The sequence below is a fragment of the Peromyscus leucopus genome, chromosome 22 (assembly GCF_004664715.2).
Source record: "Peromyscus leucopus breed LL Stock chromosome 22, UCI_PerLeu_2.1, whole genome shotgun sequence".
In the NCBI taxonomy this organism is placed as follows: Eukaryota; Metazoa; Chordata; class Mammalia; order Rodentia; family Cricetidae; genus Peromyscus; species Peromyscus leucopus.
In genome coordinates this window covers 17,879,519-17,906,236 of record NC_051081.1, presented here as the reverse complement: position 1 = coordinate 17,906,236, position 26,718 = coordinate 17,879,519, and the positions used below count along the sequence as shown (strand labels likewise).

Below are 26,718 nucleotides of genomic sequence, written 5' to 3'. Positions count from 1 at the left end.
TCCCCCCATCCCACCCCACCCCACAGGTGGGATCCTAAGACCGCCCATCCTCCCTCATCCCCCCATTCCACCACCACCCCCGCCCTCCCCCCTCAACACACATTCTGTTTTGGAATACTTACTGAGCCGACAGGCAAGAATCGGGGAACTTTAGATCGAAAACAAGAAGTGATGCAGCCCACTGAGGGTGCTTTTAAGTTATATTCACCTGGTCCAGGGCCTTCGTGCTGAAAAATAGTTTAAAAAGGAATGGGGGGGAGGGAGGGAGAGAGAGGGAGAGAGAGAGAGGAGAGAGAGATTGAGAGAGATTCATTTTACTAACATTTGCTGTATTTTTAAAGCATTATTTGCCTTCTACAAATAAACACATGATTAATGATGTGATAGAAAGTTCCCAGCCTGGGGATTGCAGGATCTTGCTGTGGAATCATCCTCTTATACACTGTTAAAGATTTGTCACTCAAATTGGTTTAATAAAACGCTGATTGATCAGAAGCTGGGCAAGAAGTATAAGTGGGGTGACCAAACTAAGGATGATGGGAAGGAGAAGGGTGGAGTCAGGAGAAATACCAGCCAGCCACCAAGCAAGCAGGATGTGTAGAAAATGAGGTAACAAGCCATGAGACATGTGGCAAAGCATAGAAATATGGGTTAATTTAGGTGTAACAGTTAGCCAGTAACAAGCCTGAGCTATTGGCCAAGCATTTATAAATAATATTAAGTCTCTGTGTTGTAATTTGGAAGAAGCTGCCTGGACGGGGAGTGGGTGGTTAGGATAGGAAAATTTTAACTACAGGATCTTACATGAGTGTGACCTAAAATCATAAGAAACTGGAGTAGCATCAGGTGGTGGTGGTGCACGCCTTTAATCCCAGCACTCATGAGGCAGAGCCAGGCAGATCTCTGTGAGTTCGAAGCCAGCCTGGGCTACTGAGTGAGTTCCAGGAAAGGTGCTAAAGCTACACAGAGAAACCCTGTCTCCAAAAACCAAAAAAAGAAAAAGAAAAAGAAAAAAAAGAACCCAGAGTAGTAAACATGCTATCTGTCTTACCTATCCCAGGTATATAACCATGAGAGGAGGGAAAGAGACTGAGTGACCTGGGGGTGTGTCTGAGTTAGGGCTTCTATTGCTGTGATGAAAAACCCTGACCTAAAGCCAGTTGGGGAGGAAAGGGTTTATTTGGCTTACACTTCTATATCATTGTTCATTATTGAAGGAAGTCAGGACAGGAACTCACACAAGGCAGGAACCTGGAGGCAGGAACTGATGCGGAGGCCATGGAGAGGTGCTGCTTACTGGCTTGCTCACCATGGCTTACTCAGTCTGCTTTCCTATAGAACCCAGGACCACCAGCCCAGGGATGGCACCACAGTCTGGGCCCTCCCACATTGATCACTAATAAAGAAAATGCTGTACAGCCAGATCTTAGGGAGACATTCTCTCAGTTGAGGCTCCCTCCTTTCAGATGACTCTAGCTTGTGTCAAGCTGAGGTAAACTCGCCATGCAGGGCGTTTCTCCATGTCCCTGCTAGGATCTCCAGGGCCTGAAGACTCCTGTCCCACACTCAGTCCCCCGTGCATGCGCCCACCTCCAGCCAGTCTGCCCTGCCTGTTGGTCTGACTGTGAGCTGTGAATTGCGGATCAGCTGTTGGCTTTAGAAAGCAAACTGACTCTCCTATGAAGGCATATATCTGTGACTGTGAGTCTGAAAAAGTAGCCCTGGCAATTCACTGGTACAAGCACAATGCTATTGGGTAAACACAAATGGCAATCTCAAAAACAGCAAACACTCAGCAGGAAAATTAACAGGGACAATTCACAAAGGAGGAAATGCAAATATTCAATGAGAGAACTCATTCATAACCGGGTAACTCCCAACGGTAACAGGTAACAGTGGTATTCTTCCCAAATGAAAATGAGGACTGTTGGCGGTCGTCTTAGTTAGGCTTTCTATTGCTGTGAAGAGACACCATGACCACGGCGACTCTTATAAAGGAAAACATTTAATTGGGGTGGCTCGCTTACAGTTTCAGAGGTTCAGTTCATTATCATCACGGCGGCATGTAGGCAGACAGGGTACTGGAGCTGAGAGTCCTTACATCTGGACTCAGAGGCAACAGGAAGTCAACTGACTGTCACATTGAGTGAAACTTGAGACAAGAGACCTCAAAGCCCGCCCCCAGCAAGACCACACCCACTCCAGCAAGGCCACACCTCCTCACAGTGCCACTCCCTTTGAGGGCCATTTTCTTTCAAACCACCACAGTGGTGTTCAAGGACAGAACACTTACATCGCTTGTGTTCTAGGAAAAAGAGCTGAAAGAGGAGAGGGGATAGGTGTAGAGAAGCTGAGAGGAGAGGAGGAAAATGACCTGAGGGTTAGCAAGCCTGGGCACTCCTGGGGATGGTGGCAGAAGAATAATTTGATCTAAGTCTCTGCAGGGGGCTGGCAGGATCTGCTTTAAAATGCACAAGCTGGTTCAGAGGTGGGGAGAGAGGCAAAGAGGAAGCTGGGGTGGGAGAGCAAGAACCTCTCTCCCACTTTCAAGTAGCTCATCGCCTCAAGGGTGGAGCAGGATCAAAAGCAGAAGTGATTCTTTCTGGCAGAATGTCTTGGCTCTGCTCCTAAAACAAATGAAGGAATGCGTTGAAGATGGGAGTGGGGAAATGTCCAGAAGCTAATCGCTGTTGAGCGGGCAGAGGAGGGCTCTCCGTAACGTTCAGCCTCACATGTCCACGTATGGATGCTGTTTGGGTTTGGGTTTTTTTTTTGTGGCGCTGGGATCAAACCCAGGGCCTCGTGACATGGGTAAGCATCCTGTCACAGCCCTGTATCCCAAACCATAGGCTGTGAGTTCACAGTATGAAGTTAAAAACAGTAACTAGGGGCTGGAGGGATAGCCCAGTGGTTAAGAGTGCATACTGCAAAGAGATGAGGCAGGAGGAGGAGGAAGAAGAGGAGGAAGAGGAAGAATAATAAAATAAAATAGCAGTAAGGAAGAAAGTTCATACTACCCTTGCAGAAAACCCAGGTTGGGTTCCCAGCCTCAGCATAGGGACTAAGAACTAACTGCCTGTAATTCCAGTTCCAGGGGATCGGATGTCCTCTTCTGGTCTCTCAGGGCACTTGCGCATGTGTGCGCGCACACACAACACACACACACACACACACACACACACACACACACACCTTTCAAAAGGTAAAAATAAATCTTTTAGAAAACGTGTATTCTTTTGACCTAGCCATTCCACAATTAGGTATTCATCCTAAGAAAGAAAGAATGTGAATTGGATAAATTCCAGCCAGAGATGTTCACAGTGACTCTGCTTCCAAAAGCAAAAAATTGGAACTAAACTAAGTGACTAGTGATGTGTTCCTGGTAAGTAATTTGACTCAGTGTTGTTATGAGTACAAAATAGCTTTTTGTTTGTTTTGTTTTTCAAGACAGGTTCTCCATATGTAGACCATGCTTATTTCAAATTCACAGCCCTCTGCCGGCCTCTGAGTGATAAGCATGGGCTACCATGTCCAGTGTTTAAGTTTTCAAGTCCCAGGAAGGAGTACACCATTCTTGGAATCACTGATATGACAGGCCAAAGTGTGGGGTGGGCAAACTAGTTCCTATTCCATTCCCCAGCTCCAAGAGTCCAATTACTATATTATCTTCAGGTAGAGGGTACGTGGATATTAAACTGATGTGAACAGATGTTAGACTTGATCTTAGTTAGCTAGAAGGTTTTTCAAGACAGGATTTCACTGCATAGCCCTGGCTGTCCTGGAACTCACTCTCTAGACCAGGCTGGCCTCGAACTCACAGAGATACACCTGCCTCTGCCTCCTGAGTCCTGGGATTAAAGGCGTGCATCGCCGCCACCTGGCAATGAGCTAGATTTTCTCATTTCTCTACAACGAACAAAAACACTCTCAAAATATGAAGACAAAGCATAGCTAGTATATAGATAGGTGACTATGGAAACTGGATAAAGGAAAGGAGAGACCAGAAGAGCTAAGTCAGTATGAGGTCAGAATACGGATATGCCGGGTAGAGCCTGCTGTTCGGCAGGACTCTTCCAGGCGGGCCCCGGGGATTTGGCAGAACAGGTGCCTGGACCACAGATCCTCAAGGGATTTATGAGCCAGGCTCCCGTGCCGCTGGTGGGTACAACAGCCGTGCAATCAGGGCTGCCACTCTTAATCATTCTGCCCTGAGAGCAGCCTGTTGCTAACAGCCAGGGACAAGTCTGATCAACAAGGGACAGACGACAGAGGCACTCATTGTCATCAATCACCGCCGAGACGAAAACGCTAACGTCTCAAACTGATGCACGCAGGTGACAGAGGTCATCTTAGGGAGAAGGTCTCTACACGGTGTCAACTCTGCCTGAACCTGCGTGGAGGGCCATGAACAAAGAAGTAAAAGTCGTGAGAATTTTGCGGTGACCATTTCTTCAGCCTTTTCTTTTCCCACTGCAACAATGGAGACTTTCAAGCCAGTTGAGCAGCCGGCCAAAGATGCTGCTGCGTGTGGCAACCGTTCTGCACCCAGGGCCCTGCCTTTGGCATGAACGGAAATGCGGCATCCTGCCCGCTTTTCCCTAAGTGATTTTCTTTCCCTGGGTTGCCAAGTCAGGAATCCCGTGGGAGTCTGAGTGTCAACCCCGATGGGCACTGATGTGTTCCTGTTGCCACCCTGCAGCTGCCCTGCATGGGTGGTCCTCTGAATCACAGGGACTAAGGCTTGAAACGGGAAGAAATTAACACCACGTGTGACAGATGGAATCGTCCAGTGGTAACATTAGGGAAGTGGATATGGTCCCCAAAGCGTATTCCAAAGCCACAGGAATGCCAGGGAAAGCCGTAACTGTGCCAGGTGAGATTGGTCCTGCAACAGCCAGAAAGCAGTTCCAGCGGAGTGCCCCGTCCACCTCCCTCCCATGAGGACAGCAAAGTGCACAGGTGGCTGGAGATGCCATTTCTCAACTGAGTTCAAAGAGGAGGCTTTGAAAGCAACCATTTGCATTGTGCCTGCCCTTCTAACGTTGAGATTTCTGATGCCTCCCACACTGGAGGACCGCCAGATCACTGCATCATAGAAAGTGGCCTGGAGCTTTGGCTTCCCTGGTGTGTGACGTGGTCAGGAAAGGAGGAATGTGCCTCGGTAGAAGCCATCAGCCCCTCTCAGATAGTCAAGAGAAATGGTCCCTAAGCCTTGCTTTCCTTAGGGCCATGCTTTGGGATCTCTGAGTTTCCCAGAACTGACCACTGCAGAGATGTCTTTCTTAGGGTTACTACTGCTGTGATGGAACACATCCACATCACAGTTCACCATCAAAGGAAGTCAGGACAGGAACTCAAACAAGGCAGGAACCTGGAGGCAGGAGCTGATGCTGAGGCCATGGTGGAATGCTACTTAACTGGCTCTCTCCCCCATGGCTTGCTCAGCCTGCTTTCTTATAGAACCCAGGACCAGCAGCCCAGGAATGGCACCACCCACAATGGGCTGGGCCCTGCCCCATCAATCACTAATTAAGACAATGCCTTATACCTTGACTTGTTGATTCTGACTTGGAATGGCCCATGACACTGTAGAAATGGTAGGCCATTAGTAACTCCCGACCTCCCTGAGACTGTTGTTCCTCCGGGCTAAGAGGATGGGACGGCTGCATCTGCCTGCAGCAGCTTCTCGGGGGCAAGAGGAGCCGCGGTGTCCTGCACCTGCAGCCCTGTGTGGCGGCAGATCAAGTCCCGGCTTACACAGCTGGTGAACGGCACATACCGTCTCCACCTACACCTCAAACAGATTTAAGTTCTGTGAATTCATATTCCAGGACCTCAGAAAACGACTTGACTTGGATACAGGGTCTAATTCATGGAGATCGCATCTCATGGTGAACGCATGTCTAGTGTGGCTGGTGTCCCTTCGTTAAAAATGGGACATTTGAACACACACACATATATACACACTCACACATGCACAAACACACACAGACACAGAGAGAGAGAGAGAGAGAGACAGACAGACAGACATTTATAAAATAAGGAATGCCAAAATGTTCCAGCAAGCCCCACAGCTAGGAGAAAACATAGAGTGAAGGTCTTCACCACACTCAGAAGAAACCAGCTGAGGGACAGTTTGACCTGGAACTTCTTAAATCTGTTGCACTGGGTATAACAAACACCCAGCGGGTCGTACTTCATTGCTTTACAGCAGCCAAGAAAACAGATACCTAAGTGTTTCTCTAGTTACATCGTTCAACCAATGTACCACGTTCCAGGCCGTGGGCTAGAATCTGAAAACGCAGCTAAAAATCACTGTCTCCCAGTATCTGGTCTCCTATTAGGGGGCATTAGAACAATTTTGGATTGAGCATACGTGTACCCAGAATAAAAATTTGATCTCCTGACCTCTCGGGATACGTCCACAAGAGTTTCATCAGGCTGAGGAGTGGGAAGTGGCAGAGATGTACAGTTTCAGGGGCTCTCCTTTAGTGGGGAACGGACGCACTTTTCCCGGCTGACCCCACATCCGCTGCTCTCTGGCTATGAAAACAGAAGGCGCTCTCAGCGGAGCAGCACAGGGAGCAGCCTGGCTTGAACTGGCCACTAAAGGACCTCTTACAGCACAGAAACAAATCCCTGCCTTCTCAATCATACTGCAACTTAAATCCGCTGTTCCAGCGGGCGGTGGTGGCGCATGCCCTTAGTCCCAGCACTCAGGAGGCAGAGGCAGGTGAATTTCCCTGAGTTCGAGGCCAGCCTGGTCTACAGAGTGAGTTCCGGGACAGCTAGGGCTACGCAGAGAAACCCTGTCTTGAAAATAAACAAACAACAACAACAAAAACAAAAACAAAAAATCACTGCTCTTCTTATTAGGAGGACTGAGTCTTAGTTGGCAAGAAAGACATACATTTCTTATTTTCATAGCTTATATTTTAGTGGGGAACATCTATCTCACCAGAAAAAATATAAAATATTATATATAGTGTATATGTCATGCAGAGGGATGGATGTGATGTCAGAGGACACACTGATATGGTTTCAGGGTCCCCAAGAAGCCCCTTGGAGAGCTGTATCTGATCTGGGATGGACAGAAGAAAGAGGAAGTGTTTGTGAGGCCAGACAGCTGGGTTGGCCCAGGAAGGTCAAGGCAGGCCCAAAGGGACAGAGAGGGTATACCGTTCATTTCAACTCTGGCGGGATAATCGCCGCATCCGAAAAGTAAATGAAAGCAGTAACTGCTCTGTGCTAATCTAATTCATGGAAAAGTCCAAAAAACTAGAGGATTAGCAGGCCCGGAAGAGCTTACCTATGCAAGTTAACAGCTCTCTTCCATTTACCTTTCTGATTCATGTATTGTCCCCAGTGGTTGGAACTGATGCATACATCAAATCCCCGCCAAACGAAGCTGAGTGGTTAAATCCCCACACACATTCACTTATAGCCTGCTGTGTACAAGGTGTTACAGTGAGGGATTCTGGGAGATATCAGTAACGTTAGCGTAGGAACATTGACGCAGGATGCTGTGATCTCATTGCAAGCATGAGACTGATTCAAAGTAAGAGAATAAGAATCAAAGAGCCACAGCAAAGCCAGCCATGGTGGAAAAGGAGCATACAGGCTGAAGAGCCAGCTCAGCCGTGAGAGCACTCGCCACACAACCATGAGGACTAGAGTTCAGCTTCCCGAATCCCAAATAAATGCTGGTGGGTGTGGCAGCCTGCCTGTCATTTCAGCTTCCAAGGGCAGAGATAGGGGATCCCCAGAAGACGCTGGCTAGTGAGACCAGCCACACTGGAGAGCTCTGGGTTTGGTTGAGAGACACTGCCTCAATCAATAAGGTGGAAGAATGATCAAAGGAGATGCTTGTCATCCATCTCAGACCTCCACACTGCACGCACACCCAAACATATGCACTGCACACACGCACACACACACACACACACACACACACGTACACACACGTACACACATGTACACACGCACACGAAAATGGGGGTGGGGAGACACAAAATTTAAAAAAGGAATTGAGAGATAGCATCATGAGACGATTGTAGGGAGAGGCCATGGAGATGGGGTGGGGCACACAGCAAACTCAATGTGACAGGGGTCTGGGGTTACACCCTGAAGGAAGCAGACTATAGATAGACAGTGAGATAAGAACACAGGAGGAGAGAAAGCTATGCGTCAGTGAAGCAGAGTCTAGTGTTCGAGGCTGGACCGGGGCACACCCATGCTAAAATGCAAGAAGGGAATTGGAATCCTTTTCTTCTACCCAGTGCATCTGTCTCCACAGGCCGCACACGCAGAGTCAGCCAATGGCGGGTCAGAAAGACTGTTTCAAATGTGTCTGCGCTGAGCACACGGACTTCTGTCCTTGTGCCCTGAGCGGCACAGGGTCACTGTTCTGGCAGCATTGACATTGTCGCAAAGACTCTGGAGATGATTCTCAGGATACGGGAGATGGCTTGCAAGTGAGGCGCAGGCACTGTGTTATTTTATACCAGGGGCTTAAGCGTCCACAGAGTCTCATGTCCGAGGAGCTCCAGGATCTAATGCTCCATGGAGAGCAAGAAATAACTGTGTTATATTATACAATTTGATATTTTACTTAAAAATTTAAGGTACATGAGATTATATAATAAATACAGAAGGAAAATAAACTATATGACAAAGTACTTTTGTTTTGTCTTTTGAGACAGGGCTTCTCTGTGTAGCCCTGGCTGTCCTGGAAATTGCTCTGTAGACCAGGCTGGCCTCGAACTCAGAGATCCGCCTGCCTCTGCCCCTGAGTGCTGGGATTAAAGACTTGAGACACCTCTGGCAGACTACAAAACTTCTAATATAAGATAAATAGCTAAATCTTCCTCTATAGTGATCAGCGTGACTTCGCTAAATCCACTTTCGCGACGTCGTCTTTTTACAGAAAGCAGACACATTTCACATCTCGGGTGAGAACTCTCTTTGCCACCACACAGAAGGTGCACATTAATAGACACTTGCATATGCTCCTGTCAGGAGAGACAGTGAGAGAGCAAACAGTCGGCTTCCTCCATCACAGCTCTGCTCCTTTTGTGTGTGTGTGTGCATATGAGCATTGAGAAGGGTATTTACAATTGGATAGCAGATACAGATGCTTAATATCGCTGTGGATTGCCAGTCTCTGCCCATCGGTCACTGTGAAGTCTTCTCTTCTGCAGGCAGGTGGGGTTTCTCTCCAGCCTGTTCAGCAGACCCTGTTCCCGATCCCTGCTGCCGCCCCTCCCTGCCAGAGCCTCCTCACACATCTGCTCCCATCTGACCCTCACAACAGCCTGGAGCAGGTGGTACAGTTCCCTCCACTGACCCAGTGAGGAGAGGCTCTGAAAGGCTGGAGCTAGTGACTTAGCACCCAGGCCTAGGAGCACAGCACTGGAAATACAAGCACTTAGATCTAAGCTTCTCCCCTTTAAAATCAAAAGAGCTCAAGCAGCTGGGCGGTGGTGGCGGTGGTGGTGGTGTGGCGCAAGTCTTTAATCCCAGCGCTTAGGTGGCAGAGGCAGGCAGATCTCTGAGTTCGAGGCCAGTCTGGTCTACAGAGGGAGTTCCAGGACAGCCAGGGCTACACAGAGAAACTCTGTCCCAAACAAAACAAAAATAAATAAATAAAATGAAAAATAAAAAGAGCTCAAGCCAAGCATGGCAGTGAGTGCCCGTAACCCCAGCATTCAGGAAGCTAAGACAGGTTTTGCCAAGAGTCTGAGGCCAGGTTGGGCTACGTGATGAGTACTAGGTCTGCTAGCATGGCATAGCGAAAGAAAAATCATTTTTAAAAGCACACAGCCTGTCCTGGTCAGCATTAACTTGGCCCAGCCAAGAGTCTCAACTGAGTAGCTGTCTTTATCCGGTTAGTCTGTGGACCTGTCTACAGAGGACTGTCTTGTCATCATTGATACAGGCCAGCCCAGGCCACTGTAAACAGTGCCACTTCCTGGGCAGGTGGTCCTGGGTTGTATAAGAAAGCTGGCGAGGCACGAGTCTGAGAGTGAGCCAGCCAGTGGCACCCTCCATAACCTGGAAGTTTCAAACCAATAATCCTTTCCTCACCTAAGTTGTTTTTGGTCTGAGCGTTTTATCACAGCAGAAAGGAAGTGAATACGTCATCAGTCCCTGTCTTCCTGGGCACAGGCAACTTTCAGATGTGGCGGGGAGCGGGGAGGGAGATGCTGGGATTCTATAGATTCTGATGGACAAGCTCAGAGGGAGGAGATGTGCCTGCTGGCGGTGGCGGCAGGACTGGAGCAAACCTGCCAGAGGCCAGACACATTTTTTTAAAATTAGAATCTGACCACAGCTCTGAGATCTGCCTGGGTGATACAGCTTTCGGAACAAGACAGGAAGTGAGGAGGCCTGAGCTTCCGGTTAGGCAGGTAAGCTAGGCTATGCCAGGGCATCACAAACCTGGGCAGCCTTAGCAGAGACTGTGAGTTCCAGGCCAGCATGAGATCTGCGATGATAAAACAAGCAGGAGCCACAGGGTTGCTCCAATGACCGCCTTGGTTTGTTTTCTCTGGTTATAACTGAAAAGCACAAACAGCGTAATTTGAGAAAAAAGGTTTATCTAGCACAACCCTTCCTTGTTTCTAGGGGAACGAGGTAGCCGGAGGGATCTCACTGGTAACTGGGATCTGAATTGGTGCTTCTGTCCTGGAACTTTTTCTGCTGGGGTTGGCTGCGGGCAGAAACCATCTCCACCTGCTGATGCCGTTATCACAGACAAGGCTAACTTCACAGGCTCCGCATCGGCAGCATTGGCATTGGGAGGCCACACACATCTCTCCACGCTGCTGAACTAAGTAGAAAACGACTTCATACAAGTGAAACAGAAGGAAGCCAGAGACCTCAAAAATCTGGAAAAGCCCCTTCCTAGTTTCCATGGCTCTGGCATGTGTAGATTCCTTTTCTCTGAGAGCACAGAAGCCGTCTGGTTTGTTTCAGTGGTGTGGTAGGAGGGCCAGCATCCCTGGCCCATCCTAAACACGGTCCCTTGTCTTGGGCAGGATGGAGCCTCCCTCTCCACCACCAGCTTATAGATGGACAACTGAGGCAGTCTGGTAGAGAATCCTCTGTTCCTTGGTCAAGGTAATTGACCCAAGGGCAGTCACGTGCCCTAATCTGGCCAATCAGAAGAGCCTGCCTTTTCACATCCCCCTGGTTGAGGAGGCAAGATGTGGATGTGGGTCTCCTGTGGCGGTCTTAGCTCAAGAAGGAAAGACGTCTGAAGGATGGAGATGGAGTTAGAGCCACACCCAGGCACTGTTCTGGGTACACGCACCAATAAATGCTACCACGGAGTGTCCCCTTTTAAGTTTATGTTGGGATCTCGTCACCACTGCGAGACATTAATCTATGATATTTGGGGTTTATTAAGGTTTAAATAAGGCCATCAGCATCAAGTCCTCATCCAATGTGACTGCCATTTCCTAAGGGAAAGAGGCTCCTTAGCGAGGATGTTCTCACCAGGTCATGGCCTGGGCTACCTAATGACAGCAGAGACCACGTCAGCAACAAGTGCCACCTGACCTTGAACCTCCCAGCCTAAAGAACCGTGATGGGAGGAGGGGACAACACCACCAGTGAAACCTCGTGTGCTGGCTAGTTTTATGCCAACTTGACACAAGCTAAAGTCACCTGAGAGGCGGGAGCCTCAGTGAAGTTGGTACCAGGATGTTGCTGTGACAGACCCAACCATGTTTTGACGAGGATGTGGAAAGACTTTGGAACTCTGAGCTAGAAGAGCCACTGAGTGCTAAGAGCTCAGTGAGTTGTTCTGTCGGAGCTTTGAGGACAAGAATGCTCTCAGCCGTGCAGACGATGGAGGCCTGGCTTGTGAAGCTTCAGCAGGAAGCAAAGACCCTACCGGGCCATGTGTGTGGAGAATCTGTGGTGTCTGGTCAGCTGGAGCCGAAGAATCGGCTGTGATTAACAAGAGACCAGAACCAATAAAGTAAAACCTTTGTTTTTCTGCTGGGCCATGTGTATGAAGAATCTGTGGTGTCTGGTCAGCTGGAGCTGAAGAGCCAACTGTGATGAACAAGAGACCAGAACCAATAAAGTAAATCTTTTGTTTTCCTGGGACAATTGATGCTGGTCGGCTGGAGCTGAGAAATTAGTGTCGATTAAGAAGAGACCAGCATCACTGGGGCGAAATCTTCTGGGAAGTTATTTCCTGAAAGTCAGCACACAGAAGCTGTGTGCCAGAGGTGGCCAAGGTTGTATCTCGAGCTGGCAGCTGAACTTGGTAGTGTAAGAGTCACCCAGGTAGAACTGGTTCTGAGGGCATGAAGGGGTCATGGAGAGCAGCTGAGGCTTGGCACTGTGAGAGGCCAGGAGAGGCCTCAGTGGCAGTTGAAGACCCAGGATTGAAGGGCCATGCAGGGACGTTGAGCCTTGGCACCATGAGGAGAGTCTATGAGAGGCTATTGGTGAAAGTGTAGCCCAGCTGCAGCAGAGACCCCAGTATTTTGGAGATGTCAGCACCATGTGGTGACCACCAAGAACAGCAGCAGCCATGGGGGGGGGGGCGGCAGCTGGAGCCTAAAAGACAAGCTGTGTGTGCTGCAGAGCGCTGGGCCAGAGACCTGACCCAAGCCCTTTGGAGGAGGCTGGAAGATCGTGAGTGAATCCCAGATAATCGGACAGCGAGTTTTTTACACTGTTGGTAGTTTGGCTTTTCTTTATTCAGATTGTCATTGTGCCCTGGTTCTTCCCTCTCGAAGAAAGTATTTAACTTAATTTTTGGTTTTCACAAGATCCCACAGCTGAAAGGCTTTGAAGTTTTTTTTTCTTTTTTCTTTTGGTTTTTCAAGACAGGGTTTCTCCGTGTAGCTTTGCGCCTTTCCTGGAACTCGCTCTGTAGCCCAGGCTGGCCTCAAACTCACAGAGATCCGCCTGCATCTGCCTCCCGAGTGCTGGGATTAAAGGCGTGCGCCGCTGCCGCCTGGCAGCGAACTTTTAAAAGAGATTTTGGATTTTTAACGAGATTGGGTATTTTTAAAAGACGGAACTTTTAATGTGTTTCAATTTGTAAAGACTTTGGACTTTAAAGTTATTCATGTTTTTTAATGTGAGATCTTGGGGATAAATGAGAAGGGAAAGGTTGTGGTTTAAAGGTGATGTGTTGGTGTGTCGACTTGACAGGGGGTCAATTGTGCAGCATAGTTCTCTATAAACCTGACACCAGCTAAAGTCATCTGAGAGAAGGGAGCCTCAATTAAAACAGCGCCTCCACAACAAAGATGCCTCTAACCTGTAAAGCTCCACTTGCCCCAGGGCAGATAAATTCCTGGATGTGAGGAGGGGGGTGAGGGGGGGGGAGTGAGGGGGTGCTGTTCATGTAAGATAACAAACTGAGTGTTTTCACTTCTGTGAACAGGCTTGGTTACCCTAACTGCACAGGTTAGGTAGGAGGTATGTTACAGGTAGGACGTATGCTTGCCCCTGACTGAAGGACGGTGGGAAGTACATAGCCTTGTGCGGTTGGCCTTTATAAGTCCCTGACTAATGCAATTTGGCGCCATGCTCTGGGAAATTCTGAACATGAACCTGGCCAATCAGTAATTAATAGAGATTGCTTCAAATTTGGCTCCAAAAAAATAAATAAACAGGAAGTGGCTGAGGTAGAGAGAGATGCTGCCAGCCACTGCCATGACAAACAACATGTAAAAGATACTGGTAAGCCACAAGCCACGTGGCAACTTATAGATTAATAGAATTGGGTTAATTTAAGATATAAGAACTAGAGACGGGCCCAGCGGCGGCAGCCGACAGGGATATTCAGACCCGGCGGCAGCCGGCAGAGACATTCAGGCCCAGGAGCGGCCCACAGAGGTAGACAGGCCCGGCGGCAGAGACAAGCAGACGCAGGTAGGCCTGTGGCCCGTGGAGGTAGACGGGCCCAGCAGCGGCCTGCTGAGGTAAACGGGCCCGGCGGCAGCAGCCGACAGAGACATTCAGGCCCAGCGGCGGCCCACAGAGGTAGACAGGCCCGGGGGCAGAGACAAGCAGACGCAGGTAGGCCTGCGGCGGGGGCCCGTGGAGGTAGACGGGCCCAGGGGCGGCAGCCGACAGGGATATTCAGACCCGGCGGCAGCCGGCAGAGACATTCAGGCCCAGCGGCGGCCCACAGAGGTAGACGGGCCCAGCGGCGGTCTGCTGAGGTAAACGGGCCCGGCAGCAGCGGCCGACAGGGACATTCAGGCCCGGCGGCAGCCGGCAGAGACATTCAGGCCCAGCAGTGGCCCACAGAGGTAGACAGGCCCGGCGGCAGAGACAAGCAGACGCAGGTAGGCCTGTGGCGGCGGCCCGTGGAGGTAGACGGGCCCAGCAGCGGCCCGCTGAGGTAAACGGGCCCGGCAGCAGCGGCCGACAGAGACATTCAGGCCCAGCGGCAGCCCACAGAGGTAGACGGGCCCAGCGGCGGTCTGCTGAGGTAAACGGGCCCGGCAGCAGTGGCTGACAGGGACATTCAGGCCCGGCGGCAGCCGGCAGAGACATTCAGGCCCAGCAGCGGCCCACAGAGGTAGACAGGCCCGGCGGCAGAGACAAGCAGACGCAGGTAGGCCTGTGGCGGCGGCCTGTGGAAGTAGACGGGCCCAGCAGCGGCCCACTGAGGTAAACGGGCCCGGCGGCAAAGGCCGACAGGGACATTCAGTCCCGGCGGCAGCGGCCGACAAGGACATTCAGTCCCGGCTGCAGCCTGCAGAGACATTCAGCCCCAGTGGCAGCCCCCAGAGGCAGACAGACCCAGCGGCAGCTGACAGGGACATACAGGCCCGGCGGTGGACTGCAGAGGCAAACAGGCCCAGGGACGGAGACAAGCAGACGCAGCCTGGAACAGGGACGCCCTAACCCCAACATCTGGGGAAGAAGCTATCTCGGTGGGTCAGAACCAGAACGAATCTGAACACTCCGTCTGAGGACAACCCAGGGCCCAGCTGCTGATCCTGTGAAACCCAACAACTTGGAGGTGTTGCTGAGACTACCCTGCTCAGCTGAAACCCATCTGGGAGAGGATTCAGATGCCTACAGTTTAAAGTCTGAAGAAACAAGATCAGCTGAGGATTTGACAAATGAACAAAACGTGACCTGGGAACACAGAAGAAGGCGCTACCTAGACACCAAACCAGATCACCAGAATCATAAGTATATAATTCACCGATCGAAATCAGCTGCCCTGAAGAAATAGCCCAATAGCACCAATTTAACCAAGAACCACTACTAAACCAAGACTAAAAATTAGAACAAGAGAGGCACTCTCAGACACAGACACCACCTGCACCTCACAGAGGAAGAGATGAGTAGACGCCAGTGCAAAAATACAGGCAACAACATAAAGACCTATATGGCAACATCAGAACCTAGTGATTCTACACCTGCAAGACCTAAACATACCATGACAGAAGAAACAGAAGAAATCAACCCTAAAAATGACATTAAGAAGATGATAGAGGCCCTTAAAGAAGAAATAAAACATTCCCTCAATGAGGAAATAAAAACTTTCCTTAAAGAGGAATTGAAAAACTACCTTAAAGAGGAAATAAAAACTTTCCTTAAAGAGGAAATAAAAAACTCCCTTAAAGAGGAAATAAAAACTTCCCTTAAAGAGGAAATGAAAAACTCCATTAAAGAGGAAATAAAAAATTCCCTTAAAGAAATGGAAGAAAAAACGAACAAAAAATGGGAAGAAATCAAATCAAGCCAAGAAAAAGCAATTAAACAGATGAAAGAAACATTCCAAGATCTGAAAAATGAATTTGAGACAATAAAGAAAACACAGGCTGAGGGAATGCTGGAAATAGAAATCCTGACAAAACGAACAGGAACTACAGAAACAAGCATAACCAACCGATTGCAAGAGTTGGAACAGAGAATCTCTGACACTGAAGACACGATAGAGAAAATAGATTCGTCAGTCAAAGAAAACAATAAAGACAAAAAAGTCCTAACACAAAATGTCCAGGAAATTTGGGACACCATGAAAAGACCAAACCTAAGAATAATAGGGATAGAAGAAGGAGAAGAATACCAACTCAAAGGCACAGAAAATATATTCAACAAAATCATAGAAGAAAACTTTCCTAACCTAAAGAAAGAAATACCTATGAAGATACAAGAAGCTTACAGAATACCGAATAGGCTGGATCCAAAAAAAAATTCCCCTCGCCACATAATAATCAAAACACTAAACACACAGAATAAAGAAAAAATATTAAGAGCTGCAAAGGAAAAGGACCAAGTAACATATAAAGGCAAACCCATCAGAATAACACCAGACTTCTCAATAGAGACTATGAAAGCTAGAAGATCATGGACAAACCTCATGCAGACACTAAGAGACCACGGATGCCAACCCAGACTATTATACCCAGCAAAACTCTCAATCACCATAGGCGGAGTAAACAAAATATTCCAGGATAAAACCAGATTTAATCAATACCTGTCCACAAACCCAGCCCTACAGAAAGCACTAGAAGGGAAAATTCAACCCAAAGAAGCTAAACACATCCATGAAAAATCAAGCAATAGATAATCCTACACCAACATACACCACAGAAGGACAACACAACACAACCAAAAAAATAACAGGAATTAACAATCACTGGTCACTAATATCCATCAATATCAATGGTCTCAACTCACCTATAAAAAGACACAGGCTAACAGAATGGATAAGAAAACAGGACCCATCCATATGCTGCATACAAGAAACACACCTTAACTCCAAAGACAGACACTACCTCCGAGTAAAGGACTGGGAAAAGGTTTTCCAAGCAAATGGACCTAAGAAACAAGCTGGTGTAGCTATCCTAATATCTAATAAAATAGACTTCAAACTAAAATCAATCAAAAGAGACCAGGATGGACATTACATATTCATCACGGGAAAAATCCACCAAGATGAAGTCTCGATTCTAAACATTTATGCTCCAAATACAAAAGCACCCACATTCATAAAAGAAACACTACTAAAGTTTAAAACGCACATCAAACCCCACACATTAGTAGTGGGAGATTTTAACACACCACTCTCACCAAAAGATAGATCTACCAGACTGAAACTTAACAAAGAACTAAAGGACCTAACAGATGTTATGACTCAAATGGACCTAATAGATATCTACAGAATATTCCATCCTAACACAAAAGAATATACCTTCTTCTCAGCACCCCATGGAACCTTCTCAAAAATTGACCACATGCTTGGACACAAAACAAATCTCAACAGATACAAAAAAATTGGAATAACCTCCTGTATCTTATCAGACCACCATGCCTTAAAGTTAGAACTCAATAACAACAAAAATTATAGAAAACCCACAAACTCATGGAAACTGAATAATGCCCACCTGAAACATCAATGGGTCAAGGAAGAAATAAAGACAGAAATTAAAGAGTTCCTAGAATTCAATGAAAATGAAAGTACAACATACCCAAACTTATGGGACACTATGAAAGCAGTGCTAAGAGGAAAATTCATAGCTCTAAATGCACACATAAAGAAGATGGAGCAATCCCATACCAATGAATTAACAGCACAACTGAAAGCTCTAGAACAAAAAGAAACAAACTCACCCAGGAGAAATAGACGCCAGGAAATAATCAAATTGAGGGCTGAAATCAACGAAATAGAAAACAAGAGAACAATACAAGAAATCAATGAAACAAAGAGTTGGTTCTTTGAAAAAATCAACAAGATAGACAAACCACTAGCCAAATTAACCAAAAGGCAAAGAGAGAGCACCCAAATTCACAAAATCAGAAATGAAAAGGGAGACATAACAACAGACAATGAGGAAATCCAGAGAATCATCAGATCATACTTCAAAAACCTGTACTCCACAAAAATGGAAAACCAGGAAGAAATGGACAATTTTCTGGATAAATACCAAATACCAAAATTAAATCAAGACCAGATAAACCATTTAAATAGACCAATAACCCCTAAAGAAATAGAAAGAGTCATCAAAAGTCTCCCAACTAAAAAAAGCCCAGGACCAGATGGTTTCAGTGCAGAATTCTACCAGACTTTCAAAGTAGAACTAATACCAATCCTCTTCAAAGTGTTCCACACAATAGAAACAGAAGGAACACTACCAAACTCTTTTTATGAGGCTACAATTACCCTGATACCCAAACCACACAAAGATGCAACAAAGAAAGAGAACTACAGACCAATCTCCCTCATGAACATTGATGCAAAAATACTCAACAAAATATTGGCAAACCGAATCCAAGAATACATCAAAACAATCATCCATCACGACCAAGTGGGATTCATCCCAGGGATGCAAGGATGGTTCAACATACGGAAATCAGTCAATGTAATACACCATATAAACAAACTGAAAGAAAAAAAACCACATGATCATCTCCCTAGATGCTGAAAAAGCCTTTGACAAAATCCAACACCCCTTCATGATAAAGGTCTTAGAAAGAATAGGAATACAAGGAACATTTCTAAACATAATAAAAGCAATTTATAGCAAGCCAACAGCAAACATCAAATTAAATGGAGAGAAACTCAAAGCGATACCACTAAATTCAGGAACAAGACAAGGCTGTCCACTCTCCCCATATTTATTCAATATAGTACTAGAAGTTCTAGCTAGAGCAATAAGACAACAAAAGGAGATCAAAGGGATACAAATTGGCAAGGAAGAAGTCAAACTTTCACTATTTGCAGATGATATGATAATATACATAAGTGACCCCAAAAACTCTACCAGGGAACTCCTACAGCTGATAAACTCCTTCAGTAAAGTGGCAGGATACAAGATCAACTCAAAAAAATCAGTAGCCCTCCTATACACAAATGATAAAAGGGCTGAGAAAGAAGTCAGAGAAACATCACCCTTTACAATAGCCACAAATAATATAAAATACCTTGGGATAACACTAACTAAACAAGTGAAAGACCTTTTTGATAAGAACTTTAAATCTCTAAAGAAAGAAATTGAAGAAGATATCAGAAAATGGAAGGATCTCCCATGCTCATGGGTAGGTAGGATTAACATAGTAAAAATGGCAATCTTACCAAAAGCAATCTACAGATTCAATGCAATCCCCATCAAAATCCCAACACAATTCTTCACAGACTTGGAAAGAAAAATACTCAACTTTATATGGAAAAACAAAAGACCCAGGATAGCTAAAAGAATCCTATACGATAAAGCAACCCTTGGAGGCATCACCATCCCGGACCTCAAACTCTACTATAGAGCTATAGTAATAAAAACAGCTTGGTACTGGTATAAAAACCGACATACAGACCAATGGAATCGAATTGAAGACCCTGACATTAATCCATGCACATATGAACACCTGGTTTTTGACAAAGGAGCCAAAACTATACAATGGAACAAAGAAAGTATCTTCAACAAGTGGTGCTGGCATAACTGGATGTCAATATGTAAAAGATTACAAATAGATCCATATCTGTCACCATGCACAAAACTCAAGTCCAAGTGGATCAAAGACCTAAACATAAATCCAGTTACACTAAACTTAATAGAAAAGAAAATAGGAAGCACTCTTGAACGCATTGGCACTGGAGACCATTTCCTAAATAAAACACCGACAGCACAGACCCTGAGCACAACCATTAATAAATGGGACCTCTCAAAACTGAGAAGCTTTTGCAGGGCAAAAGACACAGTCAATAAGACAAAAAGACAGCCAACAGATTGGGAAAAGATCTTCACCAACCCACATCTGACAGAGGATTGATCTCCACAATATATAAAGAACTCAAGAAACTAGACATCAAAGCACTGAACAGTCCAATTAAAAAATGGGCTAAAGAGCTAAACAGAGAATTCACAAAACAAGAACTACAAATGGCTGAAAGACACATAAAGAAATGCTCAACATCCTTAATCATCAGAGAAATGCAAATCAAAACGACTCTGAGATACCACCTTACACCTGTTAGAATGGCTAAGATCAAAAACACCAATGACAACCAATGTTGGAGAGGATGTGGAGCAAAGGAACACTCCTCCACTGTTGGTGGAATGTAAACTTGTACAACCACTGTGGAAATCAGTATGGCGATTTCTCAGAAAATTAGGAATTGAACTACCTCAAGACCCAGCCATCCCACTCTTGGGCATATACCCAAAGAATGCTGATACATACCATAAAGATACATGCTCAGCTATGTTCATAGCAGCACTATTTGTAATAGCCAGAACCTGGAAACAACCTAGATGCCCATCAACGGAAGAATGGATGAAAAAAATGTGGTACATATACACAATGGAGTACTACTCAGCAGAGAAAAACAATGAAAGCATGAAATTTGCAGGCAAATGGATGGAACTAGAAAAAATCATCCTGAGTGAGGTAACCCAAACCCAGAAAGACAGTTATGGTATGTACTCACTCATTGGTGGATTCTAGATATAAAATGAACAATCAGACCACAACCCATAGAACCATAAAGGCTATATATATATAGCATGGAGGTCCCTAGGACGACTGTGGCATATAATAAATTTCAGTTTTACTCAATTATTGAAAAAAAATAGCCAAATGAATGGAAACACATGAACTATGAACCAAAGGCTGAGGGGCTCCCAGCTGGATCAGGCCCTCTGAATAGGTGAGACAGTTGATTGGCTTGATCAGTTTGGGAGACATCAAGGCAGTGGGACCAAGTCCTGTGCTCATTGCATGAATTGGCTGTTTGAAACCAGGAACTTATGCAGGGACACTTGGCTTAGTCTGGGAGGAAGGGACTGGACCTCCCTGGACTGAGTCTACCAAGTTGATCACAGTCCTCGGGGAGGACTTGTCCTGGAGGAGGTGGGAATGGAGGGTGGGCTGGGGGTAAGGGGAGGGCGTGGGAGGGGGGAGAATAGGGGAACCCATGGCTGATATGTAGAACTGAATGGTATTGTAAAATAAAAAATATATATCACACACAAAAAAAAAAAGATATAAGAACTAGATAACAAGAAAAAAAAATAAATAAATAAATAAACAAGTAAATGTCTCCATATGATAGAAGCCTGTAGGCAATTTCTTAATAATTGATGGAAGAGGGCCCAGCCCATGGTGGGTAGTGCCATCCCTGGGTTGGTGATCCTGGGTTGGTTCTATAAAAAAGCAGGCTGAGCAAGGCAGGGGAAGCCAGCCAGCAAGCAGTACCCTCCATGGCCTCTGCATCAGCTCCTGCCTCCAGGTTCCTGCCCTGTGTGAGTTCCTGCCCTCACTGCTTTTGATGATGAACTGTTATATGGAACTGTGAGTGAAATAAGCCCTTGCCTCCCCAAGTTGCTTTTGGACATGTGTGTCATCCCAGCAACAGTACGCCTAAGACCAGTTTCTACCTAACCTTTCCAGTAGTGCTTAGTTCAGCACTAGAAAACAGACCGAGACACCAACTGACCTTTACATTATTTTAGTTTTTGCTCAGGCTAGTTTGGGATGGTTTCTGTCACTTGCAATGAGAAAAAAGTCCTGTTTCATTCTTCATCTTCTCTCTCCCTATTTTAATCAGATAGTATTATAGGAAAATCACTCCGGAAATGCTTCACACTCACAGCTGGACAGGAAAACAGAGCTCTGTGAGGTTAACACCATGGGAAAAGTTGCACAGACTACATTTTCAAGAAAAAAAATGCCAGCATAGACATTTTATTTTTAAATCCTAGTAGATCTGTGGCTATATTTGAAAATTATTTTTTTCAAAATACGTTATCCACAAGTATGGCTCATCCATGAGGAGCCTGAACTGGGATCTGCCTTAATCACCCTAATTTCCAAGTTCCATCCAAGCAGAAATCAATTTTCTGCTTTATTCAATCGGACCATGTTTATTAATTACTTTCTGTTCCCTGTGGAATTTCAAGCTGTCAGCCTAGTTTTTAACTGAACCCATTCCTTAAATCCAGGAACAGCTGGGAGGAGCCAGCTCTCTTCAATAAGGAGGAGGCCACACTCTGATACTCGCACCCAGGGCATTTTCTCCTAAATGTGGTCAACACAAACAACACAAAACTATCACTTGTCTCTGTGCTCTTCCTAGCTCCCTGATACTTTCCTTATTCCTCATCAGGCTGTCAGGTTAAATAAAGAAATACAGAAAGGATTGGAAATATGTTTGACATCAAATAGAAAAACCATGGTCCTTGGGCTTCAAATTTGTTTCCACTAACAAGATGTTATCTACTTTCTGTCTTCAAAAATTGTATTCTGAGAAACTGTGAGATATTAGAAAAGAAATAACTACCCCCCAGGCACAGCCTCTCCACAATGCCATCAAAGTAACCAACCACCTTACCAAGTCATAGTATTTCTGCAATGCCAATGAGAGCAGTTTGGCTCATATTTCCTGGTTTTTCATATACATGATCTCTCCCACACTGATCATAATTTATATATTATCTGTATGTTGCATTTGTCTTTTATAAAAAAATTTATTCATTTATTTCTTTAATGTTTGCATGTGTGCTTGAGTGTATGTGTGTGTGCCATGTGCATGTGGTGCTTCTGAAGGCCAGGAGAGGGCATCGGGTCTTCTGGAACCAGAGTTGACAGACAGTTGTAAGTCGCTATGTGGGCGCTAGGAGCCAAACTCTGGTCCTCTGGAAGAGCATCCAGTGCTCTTCATAGCCAAGGCGCCAACTCACCAGGCCTGCCTATTGCATTTGTTTGTTTGTTTGTTTGTTTGTTTAGAGATAGGGTCTCACTACAAAACCCTGGCTGGCCTGGTACTCACTATATAGACCAGGCTGGCCTTGAACTCACAGAGATCTGACTCCTGAATGCTGGAATTACTGTCTGCTGCATTTTAACTATACATTGTCATCAAAGTTTGAGGCACTATTTTGTAATGTTTACAGTAATCATTTTAATGACTACAAATAGTCTTTTGGGTGGATATGTAAAATTCTTTAAAGGTCAATTCTAAACTAAACTTACTATTATTAGAAACAATTCCTTGATGGTGTATTTGGGTGTTTGGTTTTATTTTCATTTGAGATAGGGTCTTACTTAGATTAGGATGGTCTGGGACTTTTGATGTAGCCAGTGATGGCCTGAAATCTTGACAGCCTGCCCTCCAACTCCCAGGTGCTGAGGTTACAGGCATGAGCCGCCATGCCTGGCTCATTTGATGAAATACTTGTATGATTGGCTATTTCTGTATCTGAAAGGAGGATTGTCTCAACATGGAATTAGTGAGGTTGTTTTGGTGTGGGTTTTGGTGCTAGGAATCAAACCCAAGGCCTCCCACATGCCATTGAACTAAACCAGAAGTTCCCGACCTGTGTGCCATCACCCCTTTGGACTGTCAGGTGACCCTTTTGCCAGGGTTGTATATCATATCAGATATTTACATTATAATTCATAACAGTAGCAAGATTATAGTTATGAAGTGGCAATGAAATGTTGTATGGTTGGGGCCACCACAACATGAGGAACTGTATTAAAGGGTCTCAGTGTTAGGAAGGTTGAGAACCACTGCTCTAAACCCTGGTTCTCATAGGTTGTTTGTTTGTGTATGTGTGTGTGTGGGGGGGGGTTGGTACCGGTGTCTGCATTTATGTACATGTACCACATGCATGTCTGGTGCTTGCAGGGGCTAGAAAACGGTGTGGATCCCCTGGAACTGGAGTTATAAGCAGTTATGAGCTGCTGTGTGGGTACTGGGAACCAAACCTGGGTCCTCTGCAAGAGCAGCAGGTGCTTTTAGCCACTGAGTCTAGCACTGGTCACATAGTGTTTGTTGTTGTTTTGTTTGTTTTCAAGGCAGGGTTTCTCTGCGTAACAGCCCTAGTTGTCCTGGAACCTGCTCTGTAGCCCAGGCTGGCCTTGAACTCAGAGATCCACCTGCCTCTGCCTCCCAAGTGCTGAGATTAAAGGCGTGCCCCGCCGCCGCCACCACCACCACCACCGGGCTTGGTCATGTAGTTTTTTAAAGCTCAACCCTCAATGCCCAACTGCTTTGCAAAGGGTTGCACTTACGTTCCCTCCTACCAGTGGCAGAGAAGAAAAACTCTGGGTTTCTACATAATAAGGATTTTTTTTTTTTAAAAGAAAATTAGAAGTTTCCTTACACCCAATTTCCCAAACAGGAATACTAAATAAAATCACCAGTAGTTCCCACATGCCCCAAACAGTTGTACTGAATATCTGCTATGTTTCATGTCCACATTCTGAAACACAGTCAGGATGGAATACAATTATGATTTTTTTTTTTTTTTTTTTAAGATCGAGAGTCTTCCTTAGGTCGTTTGCAAAGCCAATGAAATGGTTAAAGAGAAGAAGCTTCCCCGGAGGCCAACAGTGGCCTCACTGGGGTCCCTGATCGGAGTGACGTGGCCTTGGTTCTGGGTGTCTCTCTCCAGCCGTCTTGGTCAGGAGCTGCACTAGCCCTGGGTGTGTGGCGTTTGGTCTTTATCACGGTGCTGAAGCAAATGGTGGCTGCTGAACTTCAGATATGGTCATCTTTCCGAGGGTGGAAAAAGACCCTTTCCTCACGGTACAGCATGTCCGCCGGCATCTACCCAAAAATGCACCTAAAGACCCTCTTTACCTCGGACGAGAGCAGTCGTTCTCACTGCGCACACACGTGCACGCTCACGTGCGCGCTCACGTGGTGCCCGCAAGCGTGTGAGCACAGTGACAATGACTTCTCCATGCTGGGATGACTTTGATTTCCAAGTTCAAAGCCAATTCACTTTGTTTTCTTTTCAGCTGCCTCCCCCCTCCATCCCTCCTTCCCTCCCTCCCTCCGTCCCTCCCTTCCTCCCTTCCTTCCTTGCTTCCACACTTTTTCTCTTTTGAGGTTAGAGATTGAACCCAGGTCCCACTGAATTACAAAAAGACCTCATTAATGCTTTTTATATTAAAAAAAAAAAAAAAGACAAGAAAGTGGAAGGTGGGACTGGGGGTTGGGGAAGGCCGTCATCGGGAGTCGGAGTGGACACATGAGGACAAGGAGACAATAGGTCAAAGTTCATTCTGCACATGTATGGGAATGTCATCATGAACTCCATTGGTTCGTTCACTAATATTTGCTAATTAAAACTTTTTTTAGGGGCTGGAGGCATGGCTCAGTGATTAAGAGCACTGGCTGCTCTTGCAGAGGACCTGACTTCTAATTCCCATCACTCTGTGGCAGTTCACAACTGTCTGTAATTCCCGTCCTAGGTGATCCAATATCCTTTTCTGGTCTTCACAGGTACTGCACACACATGGTAGGTACACAGACATACATGCAGGCAAAACATCAATACACATCAAATTAAAAAATTAAAACATTTAAAAATTACTCATCAAATATATACGTTTTAAGTATCCTTTGAAGGGCATAGAAATCCCACTGATTTCGTTATTCCCAATTTTGAATTTAAAGCCGGAGCTTCATTTTCTTTAATGATTCAAAGCATTTTGAGCATTGTAACACAAGTTTCACATTACTGAGGCAGATGTTTTAGGTTTTTTCCCTAACAGTTCTACAAGTTAACTTGAAATGTATATGATAGAAAACAAAATAATTATAAAGGGAGGGCAGTTTAAGATGAACCGTGCCGGGCGGTGGTGGCGCATGCCTTTAATCCCAGCACTCGGGAGGCAGAGGCAGGCGGATGTCTGAGTTCCAGGACAGCCTGGGCTACACAGAGAAACCCTGTCTCAAAAAAAGATAAGCAGTACCATCAATAAGAGATGGCCAGTGTGGACCAGGATACAGAGAAAGAAAGTGGGAAATATGAATTCAAATATATTGTCCAATATATTCATGAATTCACAATGGTAACAGAACAAATAAGTTTACCCATTTAAAAATAAAATCACACAAAATGACCCATTCTGCTTTCATATGGTTGCCAATTAGTTCTACTAGGCGGCTCTGAGATTATAATGCTTAGCCGATAAACAAACTCCACTGAGCTCCTCGCAGGCCACATGGAGAGGAGAAACAGCAATGGCATGCATATTTTATACCTAACTTTGTTCTAAAAAGGAGAAGATGACCCGGCCAGTGTCTGTGCTGGACTGCCTGAGGTCTACAGGTCAGATTTCTGGTGACCGCAGGTTTCACACACACAGCAAGGCGACAGGCAGCTTGTGCTGAGTCAACAGGGCTCAGGTGGCATTGTGACCTTCGCGTGTAACCGAACCCAAACCCATTTCGGGAGAATTAGAGAGTTAAATGTTTTATAAGCCGCGCATGTGGAAGTGCATGTCTTTAATCCCTTCACTCTGGAGGCAGAAGCGGGTGGATTTCTGTGAGTTTGAGGCCAGAATAGTCCACATAGTAAGTTTCAGGCCAACCCAAGACTATAAAAAGAGATCCTGTCTTTAAAAAAAAAGAAAAGAAAAGAAAAGAAATCAAAATTAAAATTTAGAAGGAAATTAAAGAATGTCTGAATCAAAATTCAAATTTAAATCTGTAGCTTAAAAAAGAGAAATATAGATTTCATTCCTCTATTTGACACATTTGAGCACTGTATGAAGAGCCCGATGTGGGGAAGAAAGCCAAGGCATGCTCTTCTTCCCTGAGGCCTCTGGACCAGAAGTGGTTAATAAATGTGCTGACACCAAAATGTTGTATGTTTTGACCTTTTCTATAAATAAAATCAAAGAATAAAGTAAAATCCCTGAAAAACTTCAGAAAATATACATGTTAGTGTCTCTTTGCGGTAGAGTTTATACAAGTCAACAGTA

At 45.8% G+C, this 26,718-nt stretch overlaps 1 protein-coding gene and 1 non-coding gene across 3 annotated transcripts in view; both read right to left on the bottom strand.

The window, feature by feature from the left end:
* The window catches only part of Stpg4 (sperm-tail PG-rich repeat containing 4), a 63,757-nt gene that overhangs the window by 4,095 nt on the left and 32,944 nt on the right, over positions 1-26,718 (bottom strand). For both annotated transcript variants that reach the window (XM_028892881.2, XM_037197969.1), the window contains one exon: positions 123-227. In XM_028892881.2, the coding sequence (XP_028748714.1) occupies positions 123-227 (105 nt within the window). The remainder of the gene's footprint in view (positions 1-122; positions 228-26,718) is intronic.
* LOC114709742 lies at positions 3,559-3,742 on the bottom strand. Its single transcript, XR_003736973.1, has one exon. It is a non-coding gene; the product is annotated as a U2 spliceosomal RNA (small nuclear RNA).